The 27,072-nt window shown below is 55.0% G+C and overlaps 3 protein-coding genes across 3 annotated transcripts; all 3 read left to right on the forward strand.

Moving 5' to 3' along the window:
• The first annotated feature begins 517 nt into the window (after positions 1–517).
• On the forward strand, positions 518–8,343 carry LOC146763755 (serine/threonine-protein kinase PAK 3-like). Its single transcript, XM_085568008.1, has 14 exons — positions 518–563; positions 944–1,057; positions 1,937–2,125; positions 3,516–3,529; positions 3,621–3,638; positions 4,628–4,769; positions 5,113–5,176; positions 5,805–5,853; positions 6,019–6,131; positions 6,321–6,438; positions 7,185–7,284; positions 7,569–7,765; positions 7,862–7,999; positions 8,242–8,343. Exons 1-14 carry the CDS (start codon positions 518–520, stop codon positions 8,341–8,343), a joined length of 1,404 nt encoding a protein of 467 aa, XP_085424134.1.
• Positions 8,344–9,758: 1,415 nt separating this feature from the next.
• Positions 9,759–17,584, forward strand: LOC146763756 (serine/threonine-protein kinase PAK 3-like). The gene is made up of 14 exons (XM_085568009.1): positions 9,759–9,804; positions 10,185–10,298; positions 11,178–11,366; positions 12,757–12,770; positions 12,862–12,879; positions 13,869–14,010; positions 14,354–14,417; positions 15,046–15,094; positions 15,260–15,372; positions 15,562–15,679; positions 16,426–16,525; positions 16,810–17,006; positions 17,103–17,240; positions 17,483–17,584. The coding sequence occupies exons 1-14, from the start codon at positions 9,759–9,761 to the stop codon at positions 17,582–17,584; spliced, it is 1,404 nt and encodes a 467-aa protein (XP_085424135.1).
• Positions 17,585–18,999: 1,415 nt separating this feature from the next.
• On the forward strand, positions 19,000–26,825 carry LOC146763757 (serine/threonine-protein kinase PAK 3-like). Its single transcript, XM_085568010.1, has 14 exons — positions 19,000–19,045; positions 19,426–19,539; positions 20,419–20,607; positions 21,998–22,011; positions 22,103–22,120; positions 23,110–23,251; positions 23,595–23,658; positions 24,287–24,335; positions 24,501–24,613; positions 24,803–24,920; positions 25,667–25,766; positions 26,051–26,247; positions 26,344–26,481; positions 26,724–26,825. Exons 1-14 carry the CDS (start codon positions 19,000–19,002, stop codon positions 26,823–26,825), a joined length of 1,404 nt encoding a protein of 467 aa, XP_085424136.1.
• Positions 26,826–27,072: the final 247 nt, after the last annotated feature.

Raw genomic sequence — 27,072 nt, forward strand, 5'->3', positions numbered from 1 at the left:
GGAAGCTCAGAATTATCCCTTAAGGAGAAATGAATGAATTGTCATCAGAAGAATTGAGCTATCCAAGAAGAATGTGGGATTGAGCAGATCTGGAGCAGGCATGTCCCACGAGTTGTCTGCCTGAACTGGCCACCTGGAGGAGGCCACCTGGAGGACAGATTGAGGAAGATGAAGATGGTGAAGTAACCAGGAGATGCTCTGTTCCAGCTCTTGCTTTCAGCATGACTGGCAATAAAACCTCTAAACCCCCCAGAGCCCTGGAGTGTTCCCTTGCGTGTCACGCTGTGCCTAAGCTGGTCAGTGCCTTCCAAGCTGTGCGCTGCGGACGGGCTCTCCCGTTCACGGCTTTGCGCTGCTTCCGAGCGGCCCAAGGCTCTCCCCCTTGCCAGAGTGGCCCTGGCCTGCCCCACACACCTTCCCCGACAGCTGCCCCACACCGCCCCACCTGCCTGGCTGAGATGTTCCCCACCGTGCCCTTGTGTCCCTCCGTGCCAGCTGCCCCTCACGCTGGGTCAGGATGAGGGACCTGGCCTGGCTGTCCCCCGTTTCCTGGCGGTCACTTGGTGCTGAGGAGTAAAGGAGGGTCGAAAGGGCACGTCTTCCTTACGCTTCCCTCTCTTGAACCTCTGGGGCACCAAAGCGCCCTGCTCAAGGGGGCCTGAGGGCCTACACTGGGCTTTCCATGCTACCGTGTCATTCCTCCTTCTCCAAAGCCCTACAATTTGCTGGTTGATGTGAGCGGACTTGGAAATGGGGAAAATGAGATGCTTTCCAATGGAGGCAATCCTTCTGGGTAACTACTGCAGTGTTTCAGCAAGAGAATTTGAAGATAGTGCTGGGCCTTGCATCAATTGCATTGATTTTGAAATGCCACCCTCAGCTTCTGAAGTGTGAGGAGCCCAGGGTAAAGCTCCTTGAAAGACTGGACTGTGCTGTCCACCAGCAGAGGACTTGCGGGTGCGGAGTCACCAGGAAAGCAAGTCTGGCATCTTTGTTCTACAGGTGAACCGAGTTGATTTCCAGAGGAGTTGCGTGCACTTTTCCGCCGTCTCACGCAGTAATTCCTTTCTGCTTTCAAGCTGGCTCCTGGGTCTAGCTGAAGATTTTAACAGAGAGGGGAATGACTACAACTCATTTTCATTGGGATGTGGCTGTGCAAGTGTCCGCCAGGAATCTTACAGGGAGCATGGAGCCTGGGCAAACATCTGTGAGACTGCGGCTTTGGCCTGTTCCAAAGGGCCCTTCCTTGGGCTCGACATCTGCAGGGCGTTGCAGAGCAGTGGGCTGCAGGCTGCTGCCAGAGCTCCAACACAACACAACTGTGGCAGCCCAGGAACCACTGCAGAACTCCTGTGGTTGTTCTGAGGCTTTCAGTGGCCAGAGAAAGAGCAAGCAGGACAAGAGGAGCTTTGTGTCAAGAGCTAAGCCAGCATCTCCCTGCCACAAAAGGGAGGCCGTGCAGCAAACAGAGTGGGAGAAAAAATCAGCATGCACCGGTGTGCTCAAGAACCATCTGCACGCTGCAATACTCCTGGAAATTTATTTTCTTTGCTTCTTTTTCCCCCTACATGTCATGGAAGAAGCTGGCTTTTCAGAACCAACTAAGATGCCAGGGAGAAGAAGCACACTTGCTTTCTGTTCTCGCGTGCAGGCTGGGCCGCCGTGTCTTCCGAGTTGCCCTGGGACGCCTTGAGCTCTGGCTTATGGACTGGAAGGACATGTTCTGCTGCTTCACGACTGAGCAGAACTTCCCAGGCTTTTCTTTTGCGTCATCTGTACAGAAGGTTTGGTTGCTGGGCACAACAAACCCAGAGCAGCTGCTATTGTGAGGTCAAGGGAGCGGTGCCACGTCACAGTGCTGCGTCACAGCACAGCGATGTCCCGGTGAGCCCGAGGCCTGGTTGTCCAGAGCAGCTTTTCCGCTCGCTCCCTGCAGGAGGATCCCTGCGACCAAGGAGTTCTCAGCAGACGGCCTGCACCCCGAGAGGAGTCTTGCTTTACCCCTTGGGTGGCATTCAGTGTGCGAAGCAGCAGAGCACGGCCAAAATGTTCGGGCAGGTCTGTGCCGCGGTTTGCACCATCTTTACCGTTGCTTATTCTGGATATTACCTGACCCACCTGACTCGTAAGTAAAGGTTTATCCTGGGGCTGGCATCCCCTGGCTTTTGCTTCGCTCTGCTCCATTCGCCGCGGTAGTGACCGAGTTGATCAGGGAACAAAACTGCCGTTAGGATGCCACCAGTTTGGTAAATCTCCTGCCAGCAGCATCAGCTAAGAAGGGGGTATCTGTACTGGGTGGTAGGTGCAGAGCGTTTGCAATGTAATTTGCAGCCTGCAGCGCTTGCCTTCCCTCCCCGGGACAGCGCGTGGCAGTGGAGTGTGTCATTTCCTCAGCTTGCTGCTTCAACCAAGACAACCTGGAAATTGTAGATTCTGAGGGGAGATGCTCAGAAGTACTTCTCAAAACCCTGTGGCTCTCTCCAGGAGTGAAGGAAAGCCCCTTTTGCTCCAAATGCTGCCATTTAGAGGCCTTGGCTGTGTGCCTTGACCCTTTCTAGGCTGCCCCAAGGTAGCCATTCCCCTGGCGATGCAGCACAAACTCCAGTCCAGTTAGGGTTTGCTGCTGAAGGCAGGAGCTGTTCTGGGGCCGCTGCAGCGGAGAGCTGCCACAGCAAAGGGGCCCTTTGTGGAAGCTTTGCTGTTGTATTGTCTTCCAGCAATTGATGGGAATGGCTTGTGCATGCAATTAAAAAAACGATCTATAAAATACTGGGAAGAGAAGAGGAAAAACTGCTTGAGCTGTTGCATTTCCTTGGCCGTGTTTCTGTTTCTTTCCTGGCAAAAGAGGCCCAAACGTAGACAGCGCCTACTCTAGTGTCCTTGTTTGTTCTCTCGCTTGCTGTGGGAAAGGGCTCTTGCTCCTGGAGGCATGTTAGGAAAGGGAAATGCTCTCCGTTGGGAATGACTTGTGCTGTGGGAGCCCCCAGCAAAAGGCACTTTTCTAAGGGCCTCTGGTTCCTTTTCCCTTGCTCCCTGCAGGTCACCTCACACGTGGATGGAGAAAAGCCTGTGCTTTGGTGAGTGGCAAAGGAACCCCTGACGTTGCTGGCATGTTAGAACTGTGCAGCAAGCTGTGAGCTTGGCCTGTTGCAGTAGAGTGTAGAGTGCCAGCGTGGGAGGCTGAAGGAAAGGCCAGCTGCCTGGTGGCAGCAGCAGTAGCAAAGGGAGCACTGGCTCCTTCCTTATTTTCCCATCAAGAGCCTTTCAAGAGGTGAAAAGCAAATGTGACAGCTCCAAGGTGTCTTGCTGCTTCTAGCCAGCATGGAAGATCAAATGCACAGCAAGAGGCAGTAGCACCTCATTCAGCCATCTTCCGAGGGCTTTCATGACTCAGAATGCCACTTGTATCCAAGTCTATGATTTGCCCTTATTCTGGGTGCTTTCCCAGCGCAGTAGAAAGCAGCTGCTGCAAGGGTTGGCTGTTCCCAGTCTCTCTCACTTCTGTCTGTCTGCAGGGCTCAGCCGCAGGGTCAGCGCCTCGTCTGGCTGGCACTGTTACAGATGGAGAGGCTGAAGAGGAGCAAAACAGCAGCAAGCCTCCAGCTGCTGTCCCTCCACAGGCTGAACTTGCAGAGCCAGTAAGTGGCATCTGAGCCTGGCACTGCCTTGGATGCAGGGCCAAGCTTCAAGCCAGGCCTTCAAGCCCAGCCCTTGTTGCTTGCAGCTGAAGATGCTGGGGGCTGTGTGCCTGCCATGACCTAGTGCTGCTTCAGCCAAGCCAGGGAGCCCTGGCCAATGGGTCCTGAACTTTGACACTTGAGCATCACTTTGCTGGGATGCTGAGAGGGCTCGAGAATGCCTCTTGGCATCAGACAAGAGGCAGCATTCAATTATTCCCAGCGTAGAAATGAGCCCCTTGTGCCCCCTGGCGATGTGGGCCGCCTGTGGCCAGCGGACAGAGCGGTCCAAAGACTCAGCTGACAGCCTTGCAGGATATTTGGGAAACACTGGCCCCTGGAAGGGACAAGCCACACTCCATGGACTACTTAGGTTCAGGCATGATGTAGACTGCGCTTCACTTACACATGGTCAGAGCAGGGTTTGGTGAGGAGAATCCTAGAGGGCTCTGCATTGTAAAGGGCGGGTGGGGCTCAGCAGGGCTGGAATGCAGCCCCGAAGGGCCGCCCCCTAATGCCTGAAATACAGAGGGGAAATCGGTGAAAGGGATCAGAGAAGGGACACGCTCTGGGCTTCTGCTCAGACAGTTGCATGCCAGCTCCAGGGTGATTTCATTGCCCAGGAAAACACAGGAGGAGGAAGAACCGCAACAAGGCTCTGGAGCCCTGTTCTGATCTCTGTGCGGATCTTTGCAAGCCCATCAATGGCTAGTTCCACTCGTCGTGCAGAAAGGCCAGCACGATGGAGCATGGAAGTGGCCATGAGGGGCTGTATCGAAGTAGCCTTAGTGGTTTTCCCATTGCCTTTGGGAAGGGGACGTCCAAAAGCCCCCAGCTGAGGAGGCCTGGCGGTGGCCGATAGCATCTTCCGAAGGCCTTGCTTTTGCCGTGTGCTCTCCGGGGCGTCTGTGCCAGCCGCCCTTCTGACGGGCAATCCTTTCTGGTCCCAGCTCAAGACAGGCTCTGCCATTCAACGTGCCGCTGGACCGGCATCGCCTGCAGCGGCCAGCTGTCCCCCAGCTGCCGGCACTTCATCCAGCAGCCCAGCCCAGCAGCCCGAGATGAGAGAGGAGCAGGGCCTGAAGACACTGAGTACGTCTGCTGTGTTTCTTGTCTGCCAGAGCAGTGCGTTGTCTGCCTGTCTCGGTGCAGGCTGCGCCAGAAGTTCCTCCTCGGTCTCAGAGGCGCTGAGGCCTCTCTGCAGAAGCTGTTGTTGTGCTTTGAGGCAGCGAGGGAGCGCTCGGGGTGTTCCTGCTGCCTCTGGGGACAGCTGAGCCTGGCTTGGCTCTGCCTGGGCTGCCTTTTGTGGCACGTCGCGAGTGACTGGCCCCAGGGAGCTCTCAAGCTCCTGACAGTGGGCATGCATTTTGGATTGTGTGGGCAGCAAGGCCTCCGGTTGAAAGTGAGCTCCTGGCACTGCTTTTGTCTCTCTCAGGGAGCATTGTGAGTCTGGGCGAGCCAATGAAGAAATACAGGGCATTTGAAGAACTTGGACGAGGGTAAGTGTGACGTCTGCTCCATAGAACAAACCGTGGGCCGGGTCTTCAGCTTGTGCAATATCCAGCGTGAAGTCAGGCCAGTTCCAAACGCGGTCAGCCTCGGGCTTTGCCTCCTGTCACCTCTCAGGACGGCTCAGTCAGAGCAGTCAGGAAGCATCAGCAAAGACAACTTGATGCAAGCGACGCCTTGCTTGCAGCAGTGAGGAGCAGGACCTGGAAGATCTCCTGGCCCTGTGTCTGTATGGCCTCCAAGGGCACCTTGCCACTCAAGAGCTGTCTGAGGACAGTTCTTGAAGGCAGTGTTTTCCAAGTTAGTCTTCTCCAGATGTAAGCCCACTTGCACACGTGTGCGCAAAGCCACACAGAGATCGAGCCCCCCTTCCACTGGAATGGAACCAAGTGGGCGTGTGCCTTGGAGATTTGCACGGGTCCTTGGTCTCCATGAGGGAGCTCCGTGTTCCCTGTCCGGCATGGCAGAGGGCTGGTGGGCTGCCGTGCTGCCGGCTGAAGAGACGCCGCAGCCAGGCGTTTTCTAAGGAGTCCAGGCAGCCTAGGGAGATCTCCTGCCTAGGCTTGCTTTCACTGCCAGGGCTATAAAGGGCTTTTTCTGCTGCCCTTTTCTTTCTAGGGGCTTTGGAGCTGTTTATAAAGCCCTCGACACCAGCACAGGACAACAGGTAAAGTGTCCATACCCGCGGCAGTTTCTCCCTAAGCTCTGCTGTCTGGCAACAGGGCAGTTTGGCACAGCTCACTGTGTCATGGCACGAGCGCTCGCTCCGTGTTCCTTGAGGTCTCGTGCAGGGAGCGACTTCTCAAGTTAATGGTGGCCAATGTCTTTGTAGGTGGCCATCAAGATAATGTCTCTTCAGGAGAAGATGTCTGAGGAGCTGGCTGTCAATGAAATCTTGGTGATGAGGGACAGCAGGAATCCCAATATTGTCAGCTACTTAGACAGGTTGGGGTATTCTCACGTCTATGTAGCTTTAGACATCTGCATGTGCACGGGAGGAGTTTGCAGCTGGCTTTCAGTAATCTCTTCTGGCATGTGTAGCTTGGAGAGCAGTTGCAAAAGCCTGGGTCAGGCCCTCGGGTGCCTGAGCCGTGCCCATTCCTCTCTCTCCATGCCGTGGTTTCCTTCTTTCAGCTACCTGGTGGATGCGGAGCTCTGGCTGGTGATGGAGTTCATGGACGGCGGCACGTTGTTCGATGTGCTCCGGGCAGTGTACCTGGAGGAAGGACAGATAGGCGCCGTCTGTCGGGAGGTGAGGCGTCCCGCTTGTGCTTCCCCTGGCCTGCCCAGGATGGTTCTTGTCAGCTGGTGGTTAAGGAGAGCAGAGATTTCTTGGCCCCGGCTTTCTTTTGGCGCTGCTCTCACGACACAGAGCAGAAGAAAGAGCATTAATCTGAAGGGAACTGCCTGCTGGAGTCCCCGCACGCCTTAGGCTCTGTTCTTGCACTCTTCCATGCTGTCCGTCCTCTGGCGCTCGTGCACACTCACTTGTTTCATTTCCTGGCTTGCTCCTCTCAGCTTTGCCTCTGAATGTTTGTCTGGAGCCTGTCCGTCTGTCCGACATTCCTTGACATTCTAAGCCCGCATGCGGGTGGCAGAATTTCAAGCCGAGGGCGAAGGAGATGTCCTCAGCTTCAAAGCACGGCATTGCAGCCCAGATGGCGAGGGATTCTGAAACAGGTCTAATGTGCTGCTTCCTCCTCTGCTGCCACAGGGCTTCCAATGAAATCGTTGCCATGCTGCTTGCCAGCCAAAGGTCACGTGCTTGGTACCAATGGCAGGATGGACTCGTGCAAGCTCAGATGCCTTCGCTTTGAAATATCCAAAGCACTTCTAAGAGTGTTGAAGCAGCAAGCTCTTGCTCTTGACAGCGCCGTGCTAGTGCTCCCTCCTTCACAATTCCCTGAGAAAGCTGTCAACCTCTTGGAGTCCTTTTCTTTCTTCTGGGATTAAATCAGATGCTGAATGTTAACTTTCCTTCCCTCCTTTCTCTCTCAGTGCCTGCAAGGACTGCATTTCCTTCATTCCCGCCAAGTCATCCACAGGGACATCAAAAGCGGCAACGTTCTCGTGGGCATGGACGGATCTGTCAAGCTGGGTGGGTATCGTCCCTGCTCAGGGGCAGCCTTCCCCGCGTGTGCTGTGGGGCTGCTTTTTGGTGACTGCCACTTCCCCAGAAGCGCTGCTCAGCCAGCGCGTGAATCGTGAGGGTGTTTCTGAAATGGCCAATGCCCTATTTCCCTGGCTCCAGCCACAGGGAAGGCAAGCTCAGCTGCCTTTTCAGCTAGACTGGGCATGGCCTTGGCAGGCTTGGAGTGGGCCATCCTTTAGGCCGGTTTGCCAGCGGTGGCTGGCTTTGACAGGCTTTGTTTTTCTCCTCAGCTGACTTTGGCCTCTGCGCTCAGCTCAGCCCTGAGCGCAGCAAGCGCAGTTCCAGAGTGGGCACTCCCAGCTGGATGGCCCCGGAAGTGGTGAGAGGAGAAGCCTACGGCCCCAAAGTGGACATCTGGTCCCTGGGGATCATGGGGCTGGAAATGGTGGAAGGGGAAGCTCCTTATGAGAGGATGGCCCGTGTCAGGGTAAGGTGCAGCTTAGAAAGGGGGCTCTGTGTGGAGAGAGCTGTTGTGGCTAGGAAAGGAGCAGCTAGAGTGCCCTCTTCCATCCATGTGTTGTAGGTTTTTGAACTGATAGAAATGAACGGGCCCCCGAAACTGCAGAACCCCAGGCACCACTCGGCTCTCCTGCGCGACTTTCTGCGCTGCTGCCTGCAGGCAGACGAGGACAGGCGCTGGTCTGCCCAGGAACTCCTGCAGGTGAGAAAAAGCAAAGGGGCAAAAAGCCCTGCCAGCTGAGGACACCTGCATCCAGGGATCAAGAGGAGTGTGGGCTGCGTGGGTGAGGCAGCTTCCAGGAGAGGAAGGCCCACGGGGAATGTGCTGCCCTCGGTCCTCTTGGTGTGTCTTTTGGGCAGCCAAGGAGTCCTGCTTGGGCCCGTGAGGATGTGCTCATGGAAAGTAACGGGGGTTCCCTTCTTTTTGGTTTTTCTTCCGGGCAGCATCCGTTTGTGACCTCAGGCGAGCCAGCCTCCAGCCTGGCTGCTCTGGTCACCTCAGCCAAGCAAGTGCTGGAAGACTGGAGAGGAGACGCTTGCGCCTGAGGAGGCCCTTGTGCCGTGCCAGCTCCGAGCAGGGGCAAGGGGATGTGTTGTGTTTGGGCAGAGATTCAGCCATCCCCTGACTTTTTAATAAGAGGCTGTGCTGTAGATAGGAAATGTAATGGTTCCGGAATTTTCTTAGTTTAGCTAGGTTCAACTTAAACCGTTGTTGGGTTTTTTTTTTTTCATGAAAAGATTAACTTTTAAAAATTAAGGAAATTCAGGCAGAGAATTCAAAGGACTGTAGAATCTAGATAGCTTAGATAGTAGAGGATAGTTTAGCTTAGAATATAGTCTTGTTAATTTAGGTAAGTTCTGAGCTCTCTTTTAAGTAGAAAAGAAGGAATTGTCATAATCAGAATTAAGCTGTGAGAGGAAAAGCTGTGATGCAGCAGAAGTGCACTGTGCAGGCGCTACAAGCTGTCAGCCTGATCAGGCCAGCTGCCGGGCAGAATGATAAAGATGCAGAAGTAGTGAGGGGACACTTTGTTTCAGCCAGAGTGGCAATAAAACTCTGACATAGGCCGAGCGTTGGAAGACTCCCTTCCTTGCCATGCTCTAGCTAAGCTGGACAGTCCCTTGCAGAGGCCCAGAGATCACGCTGAGGTAAGCAGCTTTGCTTACCGCAAGTGGGGAAAGCAAGTGCAGGAAAACTGGCGTGCAGACGCCTGCGCCTGAGGAGGCCCTCGTGCCCTGCCAGCTCAGGGGAGGGAAACGGGGATGGATCGTGCATAGGCAGAGCTTCAGCCATCCCCTGAGTTTTACGAGGAGCTCTGCTGTAGATAGGAAATGTAATGTTTTGAGGTTTTCTGAGCTTAGCTGTCTTTAGTTAGGACTAGAGACCATAGAAGGCTTCATTCATGAAGCATTGTTTAGAAAAGAGTAGAGTAGTGTTGATGTAGGGAAGCTCAGAATTATCCCTTAAGGAGAAATGAATGAATTGTCATCAGAAGAATTGAGCTATCCAAGAAGAATGTGGGATTGAGCAGATCTGGAGCAGGCATGTCCCACGAGTTGTCTGCCTGAACTGGCCACCTGGAGGAGGCCACCTGGAGGACAGATTGAGGAAGATGAAGATGGTGAAGTAACCAGGAGATGCTCTGTTCCAGCTCTTGCTTTCAGCATGACTGGCAATAAAACCTCTAAACCCCCCAGAGCCCTGGAGTGTTCCCTTGCGTGTCACGCTGTGCCTAAGCTGGTCAGTGCCTTCCAAGCTGTGCGCTGCGGACGGGCTCTCCCGTTCACGGCTTTGCGCTGCTTCCGAGCGGCCCAAGGCTCTCCCCCTTGCCAGAGTGGCCCTGGCCTGCCCCAGACACCTTCCCCGACAGCTGCCCCACACCGCCCACCTGCCTGGCTGAGATGTTCCCCACCGTGCCCTTGTGTCCCTCCGTGCCAGCTGCCCCTCACGCTGGGTCAGGATGAGGGACCTGGCCTGGCTGTCCCCCGTTTCCTGGCGGTCACTTGGTGCTGAGGAGTAAAGGAGGGTCGAAAGGGCACGTCTTCCTTACGCTTCCCTCTCTTGAACCTCTGGGGCACCAAAGCGCCCTGCTCAAGGGGGCCTGAGGGCCTACACTGGGCTTTCCATGCTACCGTGTCATTCCTCCTTCTCCAAAGCCCTACAATTTGCTGGTTGATGTGAGCGGACTTGGAAATGGGGAAAATGAGATGCTTTCCAATGGAGGCAATCCTTCTGGGTAACTACTGCAGTGTTTCAGCAAGAGAATTTGAAGATAGTGCTGGGCCTTGCATCAATTGCATTGATTTTGAAATGCCACCCTCAGCTTCTGAAGTGTGAGGAGCCCAGGGTAAAGCTCCTTGAAAGACTGGACTGTGCTGTCCACCAGCAGAGGACTTGCGGGTGCGGAGTCACCAGGAAAGCAAGTCTGGCATCCTTGTTCTACAGGTGAACCGAGTTGATTTCCAGAGGAGTTGCGTGCACTTTTCCGCCGTCTCACGCAGTAATTCCTTTCTGCTTTCAAGCTGGCTCCTGGGTCTAGCTGAAGATTTTAACAGAGAGGGGAATGACTACAACTCATTTTCATTGGGATGTGGCTGTGCAAGTGTCCGCCAGGAATCTTACAGGGAGCATGGAGCCTGGGCAAACATCTGTGAGACTGTGGCTTTGGCCTGTTCCAAAGGGCCCTTCCTTGGGCTCGACATCTGCAGGGCATTGCAGAGCAGTGGGCTGCAGGCTGCTGCCAGAGCTCCAACACAACACAACTGTGGCAGCCCAGGAACCACTGCAGAGCTCCTGTGGTTGTTCTGAGGCTTTCAGTGGCCAGAGAAAGAGCAAGCAGGACAAGAGGAGCTTTGTGTCAAGAGCTAAGCCAGCATCTCCCTGCCACAAAAGGGAGGCCGTGCAGCAAACAGAGTGGGAGAAAAAATCAGCATGCACTGGTGTGCTCAAGAAGCATCTGCACGCTGCAATACTCCTGGAAATTTATTTTCTTTGCTTCTTTTTCCCCCTACATGTCATGGAAGAAGCTGGCTTTTCAGAACCAACTAAGATGCCAGGGAGAAGAAGCACACTTGCTTTCTGTTCTCGCGTGCAGGCTGGGCTGCCGTGTCTTCCGAGTTGCCCTGGGACGCCTTGAGCTCTGGCTTATGGACTGGAAGGACATGTTCTGCTGCTTCACGACTGAGCAGAACTTCCCAGGCTTTTCTTTTGCGTCATCTGTACAGAAGGTTTGGTTGCTGGGCACAACAAACCCAGAGCAGCTGCTATTGTGAGGTCAAGGGAGCGGTGCCACGTCACAGTGCCGCGTCACAGCACAGCGATGTCCCGGTGAGCCCGAGGCCTGGTTGTCCAGAGCAGCTTTTCCGCTCGCTCCCTGCAGGAGGATCCCTGCGACCAAGGAGTTCTCAGCAGACGGCCTGCACCCCGAGAGGAGTCTTGCTTTACCCCTTGGGTGGCATTCAGTGTGCGAAGCAGCAGAGCACGGCCAAAATGTTCGGGCAGGTCTGTGCCGCGGTTTGCACCATCTTTACCGTTGCTTATTCTGGATATTACCTGACCCACCTGACTCGTAAGTAAAGGTTTATCCTGGGGCTGGCATCCCCTGGCTTTTGCTTCGCTCTGCTCCATTCGCCGCGGTAGTGACCGAGTTGATCAGGGAACAAAACTGCCGTTAGGATGCCACCAGTTTGGTAAATCTCCTGCCAGCAGCATCAGCTAAGAAGGGGGTATCTGTACTGGGTGGTAGGTGCAGAGCGTTTGCAATGTAATTTGCAGCCTGCAGCGCTTGCCTTCCCTCCCCGGGACAGCGCGTGGCAGTGGAGTGTGTCATTTCCTCAGCTTGCTGCTTCAACCAAGACAACCTGGAAATTGTAGATTCTGAGGGGAGATGCTCAGAAGTACTTCTCAAAACCCTGTGGCTCTCTCCAGGAGTGAAGGAAAGCCCCTTTTGCTCCAAATGCTGCCATTTAGAGGCCTTGGCTGTGTGCCTTGACCCTTTCTAGGCTGCCCCAAGGTAGCCATTCCCCTGGCGATGCAGCACAAACTCCAGTCCAGTTAGGGTTTGCTGCTGAAGGCAGGAGCTGTTCTGGGGCCGCTGCAGCGGAGAGCTGCCACAGCAAAGGGGCCCTTTGTGGAAGCTTTGCTGTTGTATTGTCTTCCAGCAATTGATGGGAATGGCTTGTGCATGCAATTAAAAAAACGATCTATAAAATACTGGGAAGAGAAGAGGAAAAACTGCTTGAGCTGTTGCATTTCCTTGGCCGTGTTTCTGTTTCTTTCCTGGCAAAAGAGGCCCAAACGTAGACAGCGCCTACTCTAGTGTCCTTGTTTGTTCTCTCGCTTGCTGTGGGAAAGGGCTCTTGCTCCTGGAGGCATGTTGGGAAAGGGAAATGCTCTCCGTTGGGAATGACTTGTGCTGTGGGAGCCCCCAGCAAAAGGCACTTTTCTAAGGGCCTCTGGTTCCTTTTCCCTTGCTCCCTGCAGGTCACCTCACACGTGGATGGAGAAAAGCCTGTGCTTTGGTGAGTGGCAAAGGAACCCCTGACGTTGCTGGCATGTTAGAACTGTGCAGCAAGCTGTGAGCTTGGCCTGTTGCAGTAGAGTGTAGAGTGCCAGCGTGGGAGGCTGAAGGAAAGGCCAGCTGCCTGGTGGCAGCAGCAGTAGCAAAGGGAGCACTGGCTCCTTCCTTATTTTCCCATCAAGAGCCTTTCAAGAGGTGAAAAGCAAATGTGACAGCTCCAAGGTGTCTTGCTGCTTCTAGCCAGCATGGAAGATCAAATGCACAGCAAGAGGCAGTAGCACCTCATTCAGCCATCTTCCGAGGGCTTTCATGACTCAGAATGCCACTTGTATCCAAGTCTATGATTTGCCCTTATTCTGGGTGCTTTCCCAGCGCAGTAGAAAGCAGCTGCTGCAAGGGTTGGCTGTTCCCAGTCTCTCTCACTTCTGTCTGTCTGCAGGGCTCAGCCGCAGGGTCAGCGCCTCGTCTGGCTGGCACTGTTACAGATGGAGAGGCTGAAGAGGAGCAAAACAGCAGCAAGCCTCCAGCTGCTGTCCCTCCACAGGCTGAACTTGCAGAGCCAGTAAGTGGCATCTGAGCCTGGCACTGCCTTGGATGCAGGGCCAAGCTTCAAGCCAGGCCTTCAAGCCCAGCCCTTGTTGCTTGCAGCTGAAGATGCTGGGGGCTGTGTGCCTGCCATGACCTAGTGCTGCTTCAGCCAAGCCAGGGAGCCCTGGCCAATGGGTCCTGAACTTTGACACTTGAGCATCACTTTGCTGGGATGCTGAGAGGGCTCGAGAATGCCTCTTGGCATCAGACAAGAGGCAGCATTCAATTATTCCCAGCGTAGAAATGAGCCCCTTGTGCCCCCTGGCGATGCGGGCCGCCTGTGGCCAGCGGACAGAGCGGTCCAAAGACTCAGCTGACAGCCTTGCAGGATATTTGGGAAACACTGGCCCCTGGAAGGGACAAGCCACACTCCATGGACTACTTAGGTTCAGGCATGATGTAGACTGCGCTTCACTTACACATGGTCAGAGCAGGGTTTGGTGAGGAGAATCCTAGAGGGCTCTGCATTGTAAAGGGCGGGTGGGGCTCAGCAGGGCTGGAATGCAGCCCCGAAGGGCCGCCCCCTAATGCCTGAAATACAGAGGGGAAATCGGTGAAAGGGATCAGAGAAGGGACACGCTCTGGGCTTCTGCTCAGACAGTTGCATGCCAGCTCCAGGGTGATTTCATTGCCCAGGAAAACACAGGAGGAGGAAGAACCGCAACAAGGCTCTGGAGCCCTGTTCTGATCTCTGTGCGGATCTTTGCAAGCCCATCAATGGCTAGTTCCACTCGTCGTGCAGAAAGGCCAGCACGATGGAGCATGGAAGTGGCCATGAGGGGCTGTATCGAAGTAGCCTTAGTGGTTTTCCCATTGCCTTTGGGAAGGGGACGTCCAAAAGCCCCCAGCTGAGGAGGCCTGGCGGTGGCCGATAGCATCTTCCGAAGGCCTTGCTTTTGCCGTGTGCTCTCCGGGGCGTCTGTGCCAGCCGCCCTTCTGACGGGCAATCCTTTCTGGTCCCAGCTCAAGACAGGCTCTGCCATTCAACGTGCCGCTGGACCGGCATCGCCTGCAGCGGCCAGCTGTCCCCCAGCTGCCGGCACTTCATCCAGCAGCCCAGCCCAGCAGCCCGAGATGAGAGAGGAGCAGGGCCTGAAGACACTGAGTACGTCTGCTGTGTTTCTTGTCTGCCAGAGCAGTGCGTTGTCTGCCTGTCTCGGTGCAGGCTGCGCCAGAAGTTCCTCCTCGGTCTCAGAGGCGCTGAGGCCTCTCTGCAGAAGCTGTTGTTGTGCTTTGAGGCAGCGAGGGAGCGCTCGGGGTGTTCCTGCTGCCTCTGGGGACAGCTGAGCCTGGCTTGGCTCTGCCTGGGCTGCCTTTTGTGGCACGTCGCGAGTGACTGGCCCCAGGGAGCTCTCAAGCTCCTGACAGTGGGCATGCATTTTGGATTGTGTGGGCAGCAAGGCCTCCGGTTGAAAGTGAGCTCCTGGCACTGCTTTTGTCTCTCTCAGGGAGCATTGTGAGTCTGGGCGAGCCAATGAAGAAATACAGGGCATTTGAAGAACTTGGACGAGGGTAAGTGTGACGTCTGCTCCATAGAACAAACCGTGGGCCGGGTCTTCAGCTTGTGCAATATCCAGCGTGAAGTCAGGCCAGTTCCAAACGCGGTCAGCCTCGGGCTTTGCCTCCTGTCACCTCTCAGGACGGCTCAGTCAGAGCAGTCAGGAAGCATCAGCAAAGACAACTTGATGCAAGCGACGCCTTGCTTGCAGCAGTGAGGAGCAGGACCTGGAAGATCTCCTGGCCCTGTGTCTGTATGGCCTCCAAGGGCACCTTGCCACTCAAGAGCTGTCTGAGGACAGTTCTTGAAGGCAGTGTTTTCCAAGTTAGTCTTCTCCAGATGTAAGCCCACTTGCACACGTGTGCGCAAAGCCACACAGAGATCGAGCCCCCCTTCCACTGGAATGGAACCAAGTGGGCGTGTGCCTTGGAGATTTGCACGGGTCCTTGGTCTCCATGAGGGAGCTCCGTGTTCCCTGTCCGGCATGGCAGAGGGCTGGTGGGCTGCCGTGCTGCCGGCTGAAGAGACGCCGCAGCCAGGCGTTTTCTAAGGAGTCCAGGCAGCCTAGGGAGATCTCCTGCCTAGGCTTGCTTTCACTGCCAGGGCTATAAAGGGCTTTTTCTGCTGCCCTTTTCTTTCTAGGGGCTTTGGAGCTGTTTATAAAGCCCTCGACACCAGCACAGGACAACAGGTAAAGTGTCCATACCCGCGGCAGTTTCTCCCTAAGCTCTGCTGTCTGGCAACAGGGCAGTTTGGCACAGCTCACTGTGTCATGGCACGAGCGCTCGCTCCGTGTTCCTTGAGGTCTCGTGCAGGGAGCGACTTCTCAAGTTAATGGTGGCCAATGTCTTTGTAGGTGGCCATCAAGATAATGTCTCTTCAGGAGAAGATGTCTGAGGAGCTGGCTGTCAATGAAATCTTGGTGATGAGGGACAGCAGGAATCCCAATATTGTCAGCTACTTAGACAGGTTGGGGTATTCTCACGTCTATGTAGCTTTAGACATCTGCATGTGCACGGGAGGAGTTTGCAGCTGGCTTTCAGTAATCTCTTCTGGCATGTGTAGCTTGGAGAGCAGTTGCAAAAGCCTGGGTCAGGCCCTCGGGTGCCTGAGCCGTGCCCATTCCTCTCTCTCCATGCCGTGGTTTCCTTCTTTCAGCTACCTGGTGGATGCGGAGCTCTGGCTGGTGATGGAGTTCATGGACGGCGGCACGTTGTTCGATGTGCTCCGGGCAGTGTACCTGGAGGAAGGACAGATAGGCGCCGTCTGTCGGGAGGTGAGGCGTCCCGCTTGTGCTTCCCCTGGCCTGCCCAGGATGGTTCTTGTCAGCTGGTGGTTAAGGAGAGCAGAGATTTCTTGGCCCCGGCTTTCTTTTGGCGCTGCTCTCACGACACAGAGCAGAAGAAAGAGCATTAATCTGAAGGGAACTGCCTGCTGGAGTCCCCGCACGCCTTAGGCTCTGTTCTTGCACTCTTCCATGCTGTCCGTCCTCTGGCGCTCGTGCACACTCACTTGTTTCATTTCCTGGCTTGCTCCTCTCAGCTTTGCCTCTGAATGTTTGTCTGGAGCCTGTCCGTCTGTCCGACATTCCTTGACATTCTAAGCCCGCATGCGGGTGGCAGAATTTCAAGCCGAGGGCGAAGGAGATGTCCTCAGCTTCAAAGCACGGCATTGCAGCCCAGATGGCGAGGGATTCTGAAACAGGTCTAATGTGCTGCTTCCTCCTCTGCTGCCACAGGGCTTCCAATGAAATCGTTGCCATGCTGCTTGCCAGCCAAAGGTCACGTGCTTGGTACCAATGGCAGGATGGACTCGTGCAAGCTCAGATGCCTTCGCTTTGAAATATCCAAAGCACTTCTAAGAGTGTTGAAGCAGCAAGCTCTTGCTCTTGACAGCGCCGTGCTAGTGCTCCCTCCTTCACAATTCCCTGAGAAAGCTGTCAACCTCTTGGAGTCCTTTTCTTTCTTCTGGGATTAAATCAGATGCTGAATGTTAACTTTCCTTCCCTCCTTTCTCTCTCAGTGCCTGCAAGGACTGCATTTCCTTCATTCCCGCCAAGTCATCCACAGGGACATCAAAAGCGGCAACGTTCTCGTGGGCATGGACGGATCTGTCAAGCTGGGTGGGTATCGTCCCTGCTCAGGGGCAGCCTTCCCCGCGTGTGCTGTGGGGCTGCTTTTTGGTGACTGCCACTTCCCCAGAAGCGCTGCTCAGGCAGCGCGTGAATCGTGAGGGTGTTTCTGAAATGGCCAATGCCCTATTTCCCTGGCTCCAGCCACAGGGAAGGCAAGCTCAGCTGCCTTTTCAGCTAGACTGGGCATGGCCTTGGCAGGCTTGGAGTGGGCCATCCTTTAGGCCGGTTTGCCAGCGGTGGCTGGCTTTGACAGGCTTTGTTTTTCTCCTCAGCTGACTTTGGCCTCTGCGCTCAGCTCAGCCCTGAGCGCAGCAAGCGCAGTTCCAGAGTGGGCACTCCCAGCTGGATGGCCCCGGAAGTGGTGAGAGGAGAAGCCTACGGCCCCAAAGTGGACATCTGGTCCCTGGGGATCATGGGGCTGGAAATGGTGGAAGGGGAAGCTCCTTATGAGAGGATGGCCCGTGTCAGGGTAAGGTGCAGCTTAGAAAGGGGGCTCTGTGTGGAGAGAGCTGTTGTGGCTAGGAAAGGAGCAGCTAGAGTGCCCTCTTCCATCCATGTGTTGTAGGTTTTTGAACTGATAGAAATGAACGGGCCCCCGAAACTGCAGAACCCCAGGCACCACTCGGCTCTCCTGCGCGACTTTCTGCGCTGCTGCCTGCAGGCAGACGAGGACAGGCGCTGGTCTGCCCAGGAACTCCTGCAGGTGAGAAAAAGCAAAGGGGCAAAAAGCCCTGCCAGCTGAGGACACCTGCATCCAGGGATCAAGAGGAGTGTGGGCTGCGTGGGTGAGGCAGCTTCCAGGAGAGGAAGGCCCACGGGGAATGTGCTGCCCTCGGTCCTCTTGGTGTGTCTTTTGGGCAGCCAAGGAGTCCTGCTTGGGCCCGTGAGGATGTGCTCATGGAAAGTAACGGGGGTTCCCTTCTTTTTGGTTTTTCTTCCGGGCAGCATCCGTTTGTGACCTCAGGCGAGCCAGCCTCCAGCCTGGCTGCTCTGGTCACCTCAGCCAAGCAAGTGCTGGAAGACTGGAGAGGAGACGCTTGCGCCTGAGGAGGCCCTTGTGCCGTGCCAGCTCCGAGCAGGGGCAAGGGGATGTGTTGTGTTTGGGCAGAGATTCAGCCATCCCCTGACTTTTTAATAAGAGGCTGTGCTGTAGATAGGAAATGTAATGGTTCCGGAATTTTCTTAGTTTAGCTAGGTTCAACTTAAACCGTTGTTGGGTTTTTTTTTTTTCATGAAAAGATTAACTTTTAAAAATTAAGGAAATTCAGGCAGAGAATTCAAAGGACTGTAGAATCTAGATAGCTTAGATAGTAGAGGATAGTTTAGCTTAGAATATAGTCTTGTTAATTTAGGTAAGTTCTGAGCTCTCTTTTAAGTAGAAAAGAAGGAATTGTCATAATCAGAATTAAGCTGTGAGAGGAAAAGCTGTGATGCAGCAGAAGTGCACTGTGCAGGCGCTACAAGCTGTCAGCCTGATCAGGCCAGCTGCCGGGCAGAATGATAAAGATGCAGAAGTAGTGAGGGGACACTTTGTTTCAGCCAGAGTGGCAATAAAACTCTGACATAGGCCGAGCGTTGGAAGACTCCCTTCCTTGCCATGCTCTAGCTAAGCTGGACAGTCCCTTGCAGAGGCCCAGAGATCACGCTGAGGTAAGCAGCTTTGCTTACCGCAAGTGGGGAAAGCAAGTGCAGGAAAACTGGCGTGCAGACGCCTGCGCCTGAGGAGGCCCTCGTGCCCTGCCAGCTCAGGGGAGGGAAACGGGGATGGATCGTGCATAGGCAGAGCTTCAGCCATCCCCTGAGTTTTACGAGGAGCTCTGCTGTAGATAGGAAATGTAATGTTTTGAGGTTTTCTGAGCTTAGCTGTCTTTAGTTAGGACTAGAGACCATAGAAGGCTTCATTCATGAAGCATTGTTTAGAAAAGAGTAGAGTAGTGTTGATGTAGGGAAGCTCAGAATTATCCCTTAAGGAGAAATGAATGAATTGTCATCAGAAGAATTGAGCTATCCAAGAAGAATGTGGGATTGAGCAGATCTGGAGCAGGCATGTCCCACGAGTTGTCTGCCTGAACTGGCCACCTGGAGGAGGCCACCTGGAGGACAGATTGAGGAAGATGAAGATGGTGAAGTAACCAGGAGATGCTCTGTTCCAGCTCTTGCTTTCAGCATGACTGGCAATAAAACCTCTAAACCCCCCAGAGCCCTGGAGTGTTCCCTTGCGTGTCACGCTGTGCCTAAGCTGGTCAGTGCCTTCCAAGCTGTGCGCTGCGGACGGGCTCTCCCGTTCACGGCTTTGCGCTGCTTCCGAGCGGCCCAAGGCTCTCCCCCTTGCCAGAGTGGCCCTGGCCTGCCCCAGACACCTTCCCCGACAGCTGCCCCACACCGCCCACCTGCCTGGCTGAGATGTTCCCCACCGTGCCCTTGTGTCCCTCCGTGCCAGCTGCCCCTCACGCTGGGTCAGGATGAGGGACCTGGCCTGGCTGTCCCCCGTTTCCTGGCGGTCACTTGGTGCTGAGGAGTAAAGGAGGGTCGAAAGGGCACGTCTTCCTTACGCTTCCCTCTCTTGAACCTCTGGGGCACCAAAGCGCCCTGCTCAAGGGGGCCTGAGGGCCTACACTGGGCTTTCCATGCTACCGTGTCATTCCTCCTTCTCCAAAGCCCTACAATTTGCTGGTTGATGTGAGCGGACTTGGAAATGGGGAAAATGAGATGCTTTCCAATGGAGGCAATCCTTCTGGGTAACTACTGCAGTGTTTCAGCAAGAGAATTTGAAGATAGTGCTGGGCCTTGCATCAATTGCATTGATTTTGAAATGCCACCCTCAGCTTCTGAAGTGTGAGGAGCCCAGGGTAAAGCTCCTTGAAAGACTGGACTGTGCTGTCCACCAGCAGAGGACTTGCGGGTGCGGAGTCACCAGGAAAGCAAGTCTGGCATCCTTGTTCTACAGGTGAACCGAGTTGATTTCCAGAGGAGTTGCGTGCACTTTTCCGCCGTCTCACGCAGTAATTCCTTTCTGCTTTCAAGCTGGCTCCTGGGTCTAGCTGAAGATTTTAACAGAGAGGGGAATGACTACAACTCATTTTCATTGGGATGTGGCTGTGCAAGTGTCCGCCAGGAATCTTACAGGGAGCATGGAGCCTGGGCAAACATCTGTGAGACTGTGGCTTTGGCCTGTTCCAAAGGGCCCTTCCTTGGGCTCGACATCTGCAGGGCATTGCAGAGCAGTGGGCTGCAGGCTGCTGCCAGAGCTCCAACACAACACAACTGTGGCAGCCCAGGAACCACTGCAGAGCTCCTGTGGTTGTTCTGAGGCTTTCAGTGGCCAGAGAAAGAGCAAGCAGGACAAGAGGAGCTTTGTGTCAAGAGCTAAGCCAGCATCTCCCTGCCACAAAAGGGAGGCCGTGCAGCAAACAGAGTGGGAGAAAAAATCAGCATGCACTGGTGTGCTCAAGAAGCATCTGCACGCTGCAATACTCCTGGAAATTTATTTTCTTTGCTTCTTTTTCCCCCTACATGTCATGGAAGAAGCTGGCTTTTCAGAACCAACTAAGATGCCAGGGAGAAGAAGCACACTTGCTTTCTGTTCTCGCGTGCAGGCTGGGCTGCCGTGTCTTCCGAGTTGCCCTGGGACGCCTTGAGCTCTGGCTTATGGACTGGAAGGACATGTTCTGCTGCTTCACGACTGAGCAGAACTTCCCAGGCTTTTCTTTTGCGTCATCTGTACAGAAGGTTTGGTTGCTGGGCACAACAAACCCAGAGCAGCTGCTATTGTGAGGTCAAGGGAGCGGTGCCACGTCACAGTGCCGCGTCACAGCACAGCGATGTCCCGGTGAGCCCGAGGCCTGGTTGTCCAGAGCAGCTTTTCCGCTCGCTCCCTGCAGGAGGATCCCTGCGACCAAGGAGTTCTCAGCAGACGGCCTGCACCCCGAGAGGAGTCTTGCTTTACCCCTTGGGTGGCATTCAGTGTGCGAAGCAGCAGAGCACGGCCAAAATGTTCGGGCAGGTCTGTGCCGCGGTTTGCACCATCTTTACCGTTGCTTATTCTGGATATTACCTGACCCACCTGACTCGTAAGTAAAGGTTTATCCTGGGGCTGGCGTCCCCTGGCTTTTGCTTCGCTCTGCTCCATTCGCCGCGGTAGTGACCGAGTTGATCAGGGAACAAAACTGCCGTTAGGATGCCACCAGTTTGGTAAATCTCCTGCCAGCAGCATCAGCTAAGAAGGGGGTATCTGTACTGGGTGGTAGGTGCAGAGCGTTTGCAATGTAATTTGCAGCCTGCAGCGCTTGCCTTCCCTCCCCGGGACAGCGCGTGGCAGTGGAGTGTGTCATTTCCTCAGCTTGCTGCTTCAACCAAGACAACCTGGAAATTGTAGACTCTGAGGGGAGATGCTCAGAAGTACTTCTCAAAACCCTGTGGCTCTCTCCAGGAGTGAAGGAAAGCCCCTTTTGCTCCAAATGCTGCCATTTAGAGGCCTTGGCTGTGTGCCTTGACCCTTTCTAGGCTGCCCCAAGGTAGCCATTCCCCTGGCGATGCAGCACAAACTCCAGTCCAGTTAGGGTTTGCTGCTGAAGGCAGGAGCTGTTCTGGGGCCGCTGCAGCGGAGAGCTGCCACAGCAAAGGGGCCCTTTGTGGAAGCTTTGCTGTTGTATTGTCTTCCAGCAATTGATGGGAATGGCTTGTGCATGCAATTAAAAAAACGATCTATAAAATACTGGGAAGAGAAGAGGAAAAACTGCTTGAGCTGTTGCATTTCCTTGGCCGTGTTTCTGTTTCTTTCCTGGCAAAAGAGGCCCAAACGTAGACAGCGCCTACTCTAGTGTCCTTGTTTGTTCTCTCGCTTGCTGTGGGAAAGGGCTCTTGCTCCTGGAGGCATGTTGGGAAAGGGAAATGCTCTCCGTTGGGAATGACTTGTGCTGTGGGAGCCCCCAGCAAAAGGCACTTTTCTAAGGGCCTCTGGTTCCTTTTCCCTTGCTCCCTGCAGGTCACCTCACACGTGGATGGAGAAAAGCCTGTGCTTTGGTGAGTGGCAAAGGAACCCCTGACGTTGCTGGCATGTTAGAACTGTGCAGCAAGCTGTGAGCTTGGCCTGTTGCAGTAGAGTGTAGAGTGCCAGCGTGGGAGGCTGAAGGAAAGGCCAGCTGCCTGGTGGCAGCAGCAGTAGCAAAGGGAGCACTGGCTCCTTCCTTATTTTCCCATCAAGAGCCTTTCAAGAGGTGAAAAGCAAATGTGACAGCTCCAAGGTGTCTTGCTGCTTCTAGCCAGCATGGAAGATCAAATGCACAGCAAGAGGCAGTAGCACCTCATTCAGCCATCTTCCGAGGGCTTTCATGACTCAGAATGCCACTTGTATCCAAGTCTATGATTTGCCCTTATTCTGGGTGCTTTCCCAGCGCAGTAGAAAGCAGCTGCTGCAAGGGTTGGCTGTTCCCAGTCTCTCTCACTTCTGTCTGTCTGCAGGGCTCAGCCGCAGGGTCAGCGCCTCGTCTGGCTGGCACTGTTACAGATGGAGAGGCTGAAGAGGAGCAAAACAGCAGCAAGCCTCCAGCTGCTGTCCCTCCACAGGCTGAACTTGCAGAGCCAGTAAGTGGCATCTGAGCCTGGCACTGCCTTGGATGCAGGGCCAAGCTTCAAGCCAGGCCTTCAAGCCCAGCCCTTGTTGCTTGCAGCTGAAGATGCTGGGGGCTGTGTGCCTGCCATGACCTAGTGCTGCTTCAGCCAAGCCAGGGAGCCCTGGCCAATGGGTCCTGAACTTTGACACTTGAGCATCACTTTGCTGGGATGCTGAGAGGGCTCGAGAATGCCTCTTGGCATCAGACAAGAGGCAGCATTCAATTATTCCCAGCGTAGAAATGAGCCCCTTGTGCCCCCTGGCGATGCGGGCCGCCTGTGGCCAGCGGACAGAGTGGTCCAAAGACTCAGCTGACAGCCTTGCAGGATATTTGGGAAACACTGGCCCCTGGAAGGGACAAGCCACACTCCATGGACTACTTAGGTTCAGGCATGATGTAGACTGCGCTTCACTTACACATGGTCAGAGCAGGGTTTGGTGAGGAGAATCCTAGAGGGCTCTGCATTGTAAAGGGCGGGTGGGGCTCAGCAGGGCTGGAATGCAGCCCCGAAGGGCCGCCCCCTAATGCCTGAAATACAGAGGGGAAATCGGTGAAAGGGATCAGAGAAGGGACACGCTCTGGGCTTCTGCTCAGACAGTTGCATGCCAGCTCCAGGGTGATTTCATTGCCCAGGAAAACACAGGAGGAGGAAGAACCGCAACAAGGCTCTGGAGCCCTGTTCTGATCTCTGTGCGGATCTTTGCAAGCCCATCAATGGCTAGTTCCACTCGTCGTGCAGAAAGGCCAGCACGATGGAGCATGGAAGTGGCCATGAGGGGCTGTATCGAAGTAGCCTTAGTGGTTTTCCCATTGCCTTTGGGAAGGGGACGTCCAAAAGCCCCCAGCTGAGGAGGCCTGGCGGTGGCCGACAGCATCTTCCGAAGGCCTTGCTTTTGCCGTGTGCTCTCCGGGGCGTCTGTGCCAGCCGCCCTTCTGACGGGCAATCCTTTCTGGTCCCAGCTCAAGACAGGCTCTGCCATTCAACGTGCCGCTGGACCGGCATCGCCTGCAGCGGCCAGCTGTCCCCCAGCTGCCGGCACTTCATCCAGCAGCCCAGCCCAGCAGCCCGAGATGAGAGAGGAGCAGGGCCTGAAGACACTGAGTACGTCTGCTGTGTTTCTTGTCTGCCAGAGCAGTGCGTTGTCTGCCTGTCTCGGTGCAGGCTGCGCCAGAAGTTCCTCCTCGGTCTCAGAGGCGCTGAGGCCTCTCTGCAGAAGCTGTTGTTGTGCTTTGAGGCAGCGAGGGAGCGCTCGGGGTGTTCCTGCTGCCTCTGGGGACAGCTGAGCCTGGCTTGGCTCTGCCTGGGCTGCCTTTTGTGGCACGTCGCGAGTGACTGGCCCCAGGGAGCTCTCAAGCTCCTGACAGTGGGCATGCATTTTGGATTGTGTGGGCAGCAAGGCCTCCGGTTGAAAGTGAGCTCCTGGCACTGCTTTTGTCTCTCTCAGGGAGCATTGTGAGTCTGGGCGAGCCAATGAAGAAATACAGGGCATTTGAAGAACTTGGACGAGGGTAAGTGTGACGTCTGCTCCATAGAACAAACCGTGGGCCGGGTCTTCAGCTTGTGCAATATCCAGCGTGAAGTCAGGCCAGTTCCAAACGCGGTCAGCCTCGGGCTTTGCCTCCTGTCACCTCTCAGGACGGCTCAGTCAGAGCAGTCAGGAAGCATCAGCAAAGACAACTTGATGCAAGCGACGCCTTGCTTGCAGCAGTGAGGAGCAGGACCTGGAAGATCTCCTGGCCCTGTGTCTGTATGGCCTCCAAGGGCACCTTGCCACTCAAGAGCTGTCTGAGGACAGTTCTTGAAGGCAGTGTTTTCCAAGTTAGTCTTCTCCAGATGTAAGCCCACTTGCACACGTGTGCGCAAAGCCACACAGAGATCGAGCCCCCCTTCCACTGGAATGGAACCAAGTGGGCGTGTGCCTTGGAGATTTGCACGGGTCCTTGGTCTCCATGAGGGAGCTCCGTGTTCCCTGTCCGGCATGGCAGAGGGCTGGTGGGCTGCCGTGCTGCCGGCTGAAGAGACGCCGCAGCCAGGCGTTTTCTAAGGAGTCCAGGCAGCCTAGGGAGATCTCCTGCCTAGGCTTGCTTTCACTGCCAGGGCTATAAAGGGCTTTTTCTGCTGCCCTTTTCTTTCTAGGGGCTTTGGAGCTGTTTATAAAGCCCTCGACACCAGCACAGGACAACAGGTAAAGTGTCCATACCCGCGGCAGTTTCTCCCTAAGCTCTGCTGTCTGGCAACAGGGCAGTTTGGCACAGCTCACTGTGTCATGGCACGAGCGCTCGCTCCGTGTTCCTTGAGGTCTCGTGCAGGGAGCGACTTCTCAAGTTAATGGTCGCCAATGTCTTTGTAGGTGGCCATCAAGATAATGTCTCTTCAGGAGAAGATGTCTGAGGAGCTGGCTGTCAATGAAATCTTGGTGATGAGGGACAGCAGGAATCCCAATATTGTCAGCTACTTAGACAGGTTGGGGTATTCTCACGTCTATGTAGCTTTAGACATCTGCATGTGCACGGGAGGAGTTTGCAGCTGGCTTTCAGTAATCTCTTCTGGCATGTGTAGCTTGGAGAGCAGTTGCAAAAGCCTGGGTCAGGCCCTCGGGTGCCTGAGCCGTGCCCATTCCTCTCTCTCCATGCCGTGGTTTCCTTCTTTCAGCTACCTGGTGGATGCGGAGCTCTGGCTGGTGATGGAGTTCATGGACGGCGGCACGTTGTTCGATGTGCTCCGGGCAGTGTACCTGGAGGAAGGACAGATAGGCGCCGTCTGTCGGGAGGTGAGGCGTCCCGCTTGTGCTTCCCCTGGCCTGCCCAGGATGGTTCTTGTCAGCTGGTGGTTAAGGAGAGCAGAGATTTCTTGGCCCCGGCTTTCTTTTGGCGCTGCTCTCACGACACAGAGCAGAAGAAAGAGCATTAATCTGAAGGGAACTGCCTGCTGGAGTTCCCGCACGCCTTAGGCTCTGTTCTTGCACTCTTCCATGCTGTCCGTCCTCTGGCGCTCGTGCACACTCACTTGTTTCATTTCCTGGCTTGCTCCTCTCAGCTTTGCCTCTGAATGTTTGTCTGGAGCCTGTCCGTCTGTCCGACATTCCTTGACATTCTAAGCCCGCATGCGGGTGGCAGAATTTCAAGCCGAGGGCGAAGGAGATGTCCTCAGCTTGAAAGCACGGCATTGCAGCCCAGATGGCGAGGGATTCTGAAACAGGTCTAATGTGCTGCTTCCTCCTCTGCTGCCACAGGGCTTCCAATGAAATCGTTGCCATGCTGCTTGCCAGCCAAAGGTCACGTGCTTGGTACCAATGGCAGGATGGACTCGTGCAAGCTCAGATGCCTTCGCTTTGAAATATCCAAAGCACTTCTAAGAGTGTTGAAGCAGCAAGCTCTTGCTCTTGACAGCGCCGTGCTAGTGCTCCCTCCTTCACAATTCCCTGAGAAAGCTGTCAACCTCTTGGAGCCCTTTTCTTTCTTCTGGGATTAAATCAGATGCTGAATGTTAACTTTCCTTCCCTCCTTTCTCTCTCAGTGCCTGCAAGGACTGCATTTCCTTCATTCCCGCCAAGTCATCCACAGGGACATCAAAAGCGGCAACGTTCTCGTGGGCATGGACGGATCTGTCAAGCTGGGTGGGTATCGTCCCTGCTCAGGGGCAGCCTTCCCCGCGTGTGCTGTGGGGCTGCTTTTTGGTGACTGCCACTTCCCCAGAAGCGCTGCTCAGGCAGCGCGTGAATCGTGAGGGTGTTTCTGAAATGGCCAATGCCCTATTTCCCTGGCTCCAGCCACAGGGAAGGCAAGCTCAGCTGCCTTTTCAGCTAGACTGGGCATGGCCTTGGCAGGCTTGGAGTGGGCCATCCTTTAGGCCGGTTTGCCAGCGGTGGCTGGCTTTGACAGGCTTTGTTTTTCTCCTCAGCTGACTTTGGCCTCTGCGCTCAGCTCAGCCCTGAGCGCAGCAAGCGCAGCTCCAGAGTGGGCACTCCCAGCTGGATGGCCCCGGAAGTGGTGAGAGGAGAAGCCTACGGCCCCAAAGTGGACATCTGGTCCCTGGGGATCATGGGGCTGGAAATGGTGGAAGGGGAAGCTCCTTATGAGAGGATGGCCCGTGTCAGGGTAAGGTGCAGCTTAGAAAGGGGGCTCTGTGTGGAGAGAGCTGTTGTGGCTAGGAAAGGAGCAGCTAGAGTGCCCTCTTCCATCCATGTGTTGTAGGTTTTTGAACTGATAGAAATGAACGGGCCCCCGAAACTGCAGAACCCCAGGCACCACTCGGCTCTCCTGCGCGACTTTCTGCGCTGCTGCCTGCAGGCAGACGAGGACAGGCGCTGGTCTGCCCAGGAACTCCTGCAGGTGAGAAAAAGCAAAGGGGCAAAAAGCCCTGCCAGCTGAGGACACCTGCATCCAGGGATCAAGAGGAGTGTGGGCTGCGTGGGTGAGGCAGCTTCCAGGAGAGGAAGGCCCACGGGGAATGTGCTGCCCTCGGTCCTCTTGGTGTGTCTTTTGGGCAGCCAAGGAGTCCTGCTTGGGCCCGTGAGGATGTGCTCATGGAAAGTAACGGGGGTTCCCTTCTTTTTGGTTTTTCTTCCGGGCAGCATCCGTTTGTGACCTCAGGCGAGCCAGCCTCCAGCCTGGCTGCTCTGGTCACCTCAGCCAAGCAAGTGCTGGAAGACTGGAGAGGAGACGCTTGCGCCTGAGGAGGCCCTTGTGCCGTGCCAGCTCCGAGCAGGGGCAAGGGGATGTGTTGTGTTTGGGCAGAGATTCAGCCATCCCCTGACTTTTTAATAAGGGGCTGTGCTGTAGATAGGAAATGTAATGGTTCCGGAATTTTCTTAGTTTAGCTAGGTTCAACTTAAACCGTTGTTGGGTTTTTTTTTTTTCATGAAAAGATTAACTTTTAAAAATTAAGGAAATTCAGGCAGAGAATTCAAAGGACTGTAGAAT

Source organism: Lonchura striata, chromosome Z (assembly GCF_050655825.1).
Source record: "Lonchura striata isolate lonStrDom1 chromosome Z, ASM5065582v1, whole genome shotgun sequence".
Taxonomy (NCBI): domain Eukaryota; kingdom Metazoa; phylum Chordata; class Aves; order Passeriformes; family Estrildidae; genus Lonchura; species Lonchura striata.

Excerpts from the sequence above, each read along its gene's own strand:
- LOC146763756 (XM_085568009.1), top strand. The coding sequence starts at position 9,759 with ATGAGGGACCTGGCCTGGCTGTCCCCCGTTTCCTGGCGGTCACTTG. Across the intron at positions 9,805-10,184 it reads CGTTTCCTGGCGGTCACTTG|CAGAGGACTTGCGGGTGCGG; the intron begins GTGCTGAGGAGT and ends GCTGTCCACCAG. Across the intron at positions 15,373-15,561 it reads ATTGTCAGCTACTTAGACAG|CTACCTGGTGGATGCGGAGC; the intron begins GTTGGGGTATTC and ends TCCTTCTTTCAG.
- LOC146763755 (XM_085568008.1), top strand. The coding sequence starts at position 518 with ATGAGGGACCTGGCCTGGCTGTCCCCCGTTTCCTGGCGGTCACTTG. Across the intron at positions 5,177-5,804 it reads TTTGAAGAACTTGGACGAGG|GGGCTTTGGAGCTGTTTATA; the intron begins GTAAGTGTGACG and ends TTTTCTTTCTAG. Across the intron at positions 6,439-7,184 it reads TAGGCGCCGTCTGTCGGGAG|TGCCTGCAAGGACTGCATTT; the intron begins GTGAGGCGTCCC and ends TTTCTCTCTCAG.
- LOC146763757 (XM_085568010.1), top strand. The coding sequence starts at position 19,000 with ATGAGGGACCTGGCCTGGCTGTCCCCCGTTTCCTGGCGGTCACTTG. Across the intron at positions 19,046-19,425 it reads CGTTTCCTGGCGGTCACTTG|CAGAGGACTTGCGGGTGCGG; the intron begins GTGCTGAGGAGT and ends GCTGTCCACCAG. Across the intron at positions 25,767-26,050 it reads GGACGGATCTGTCAAGCTGG|CTGACTTTGGCCTCTGCGCT; the intron begins GTGGGTATCGTC and ends TTTTCTCCTCAG.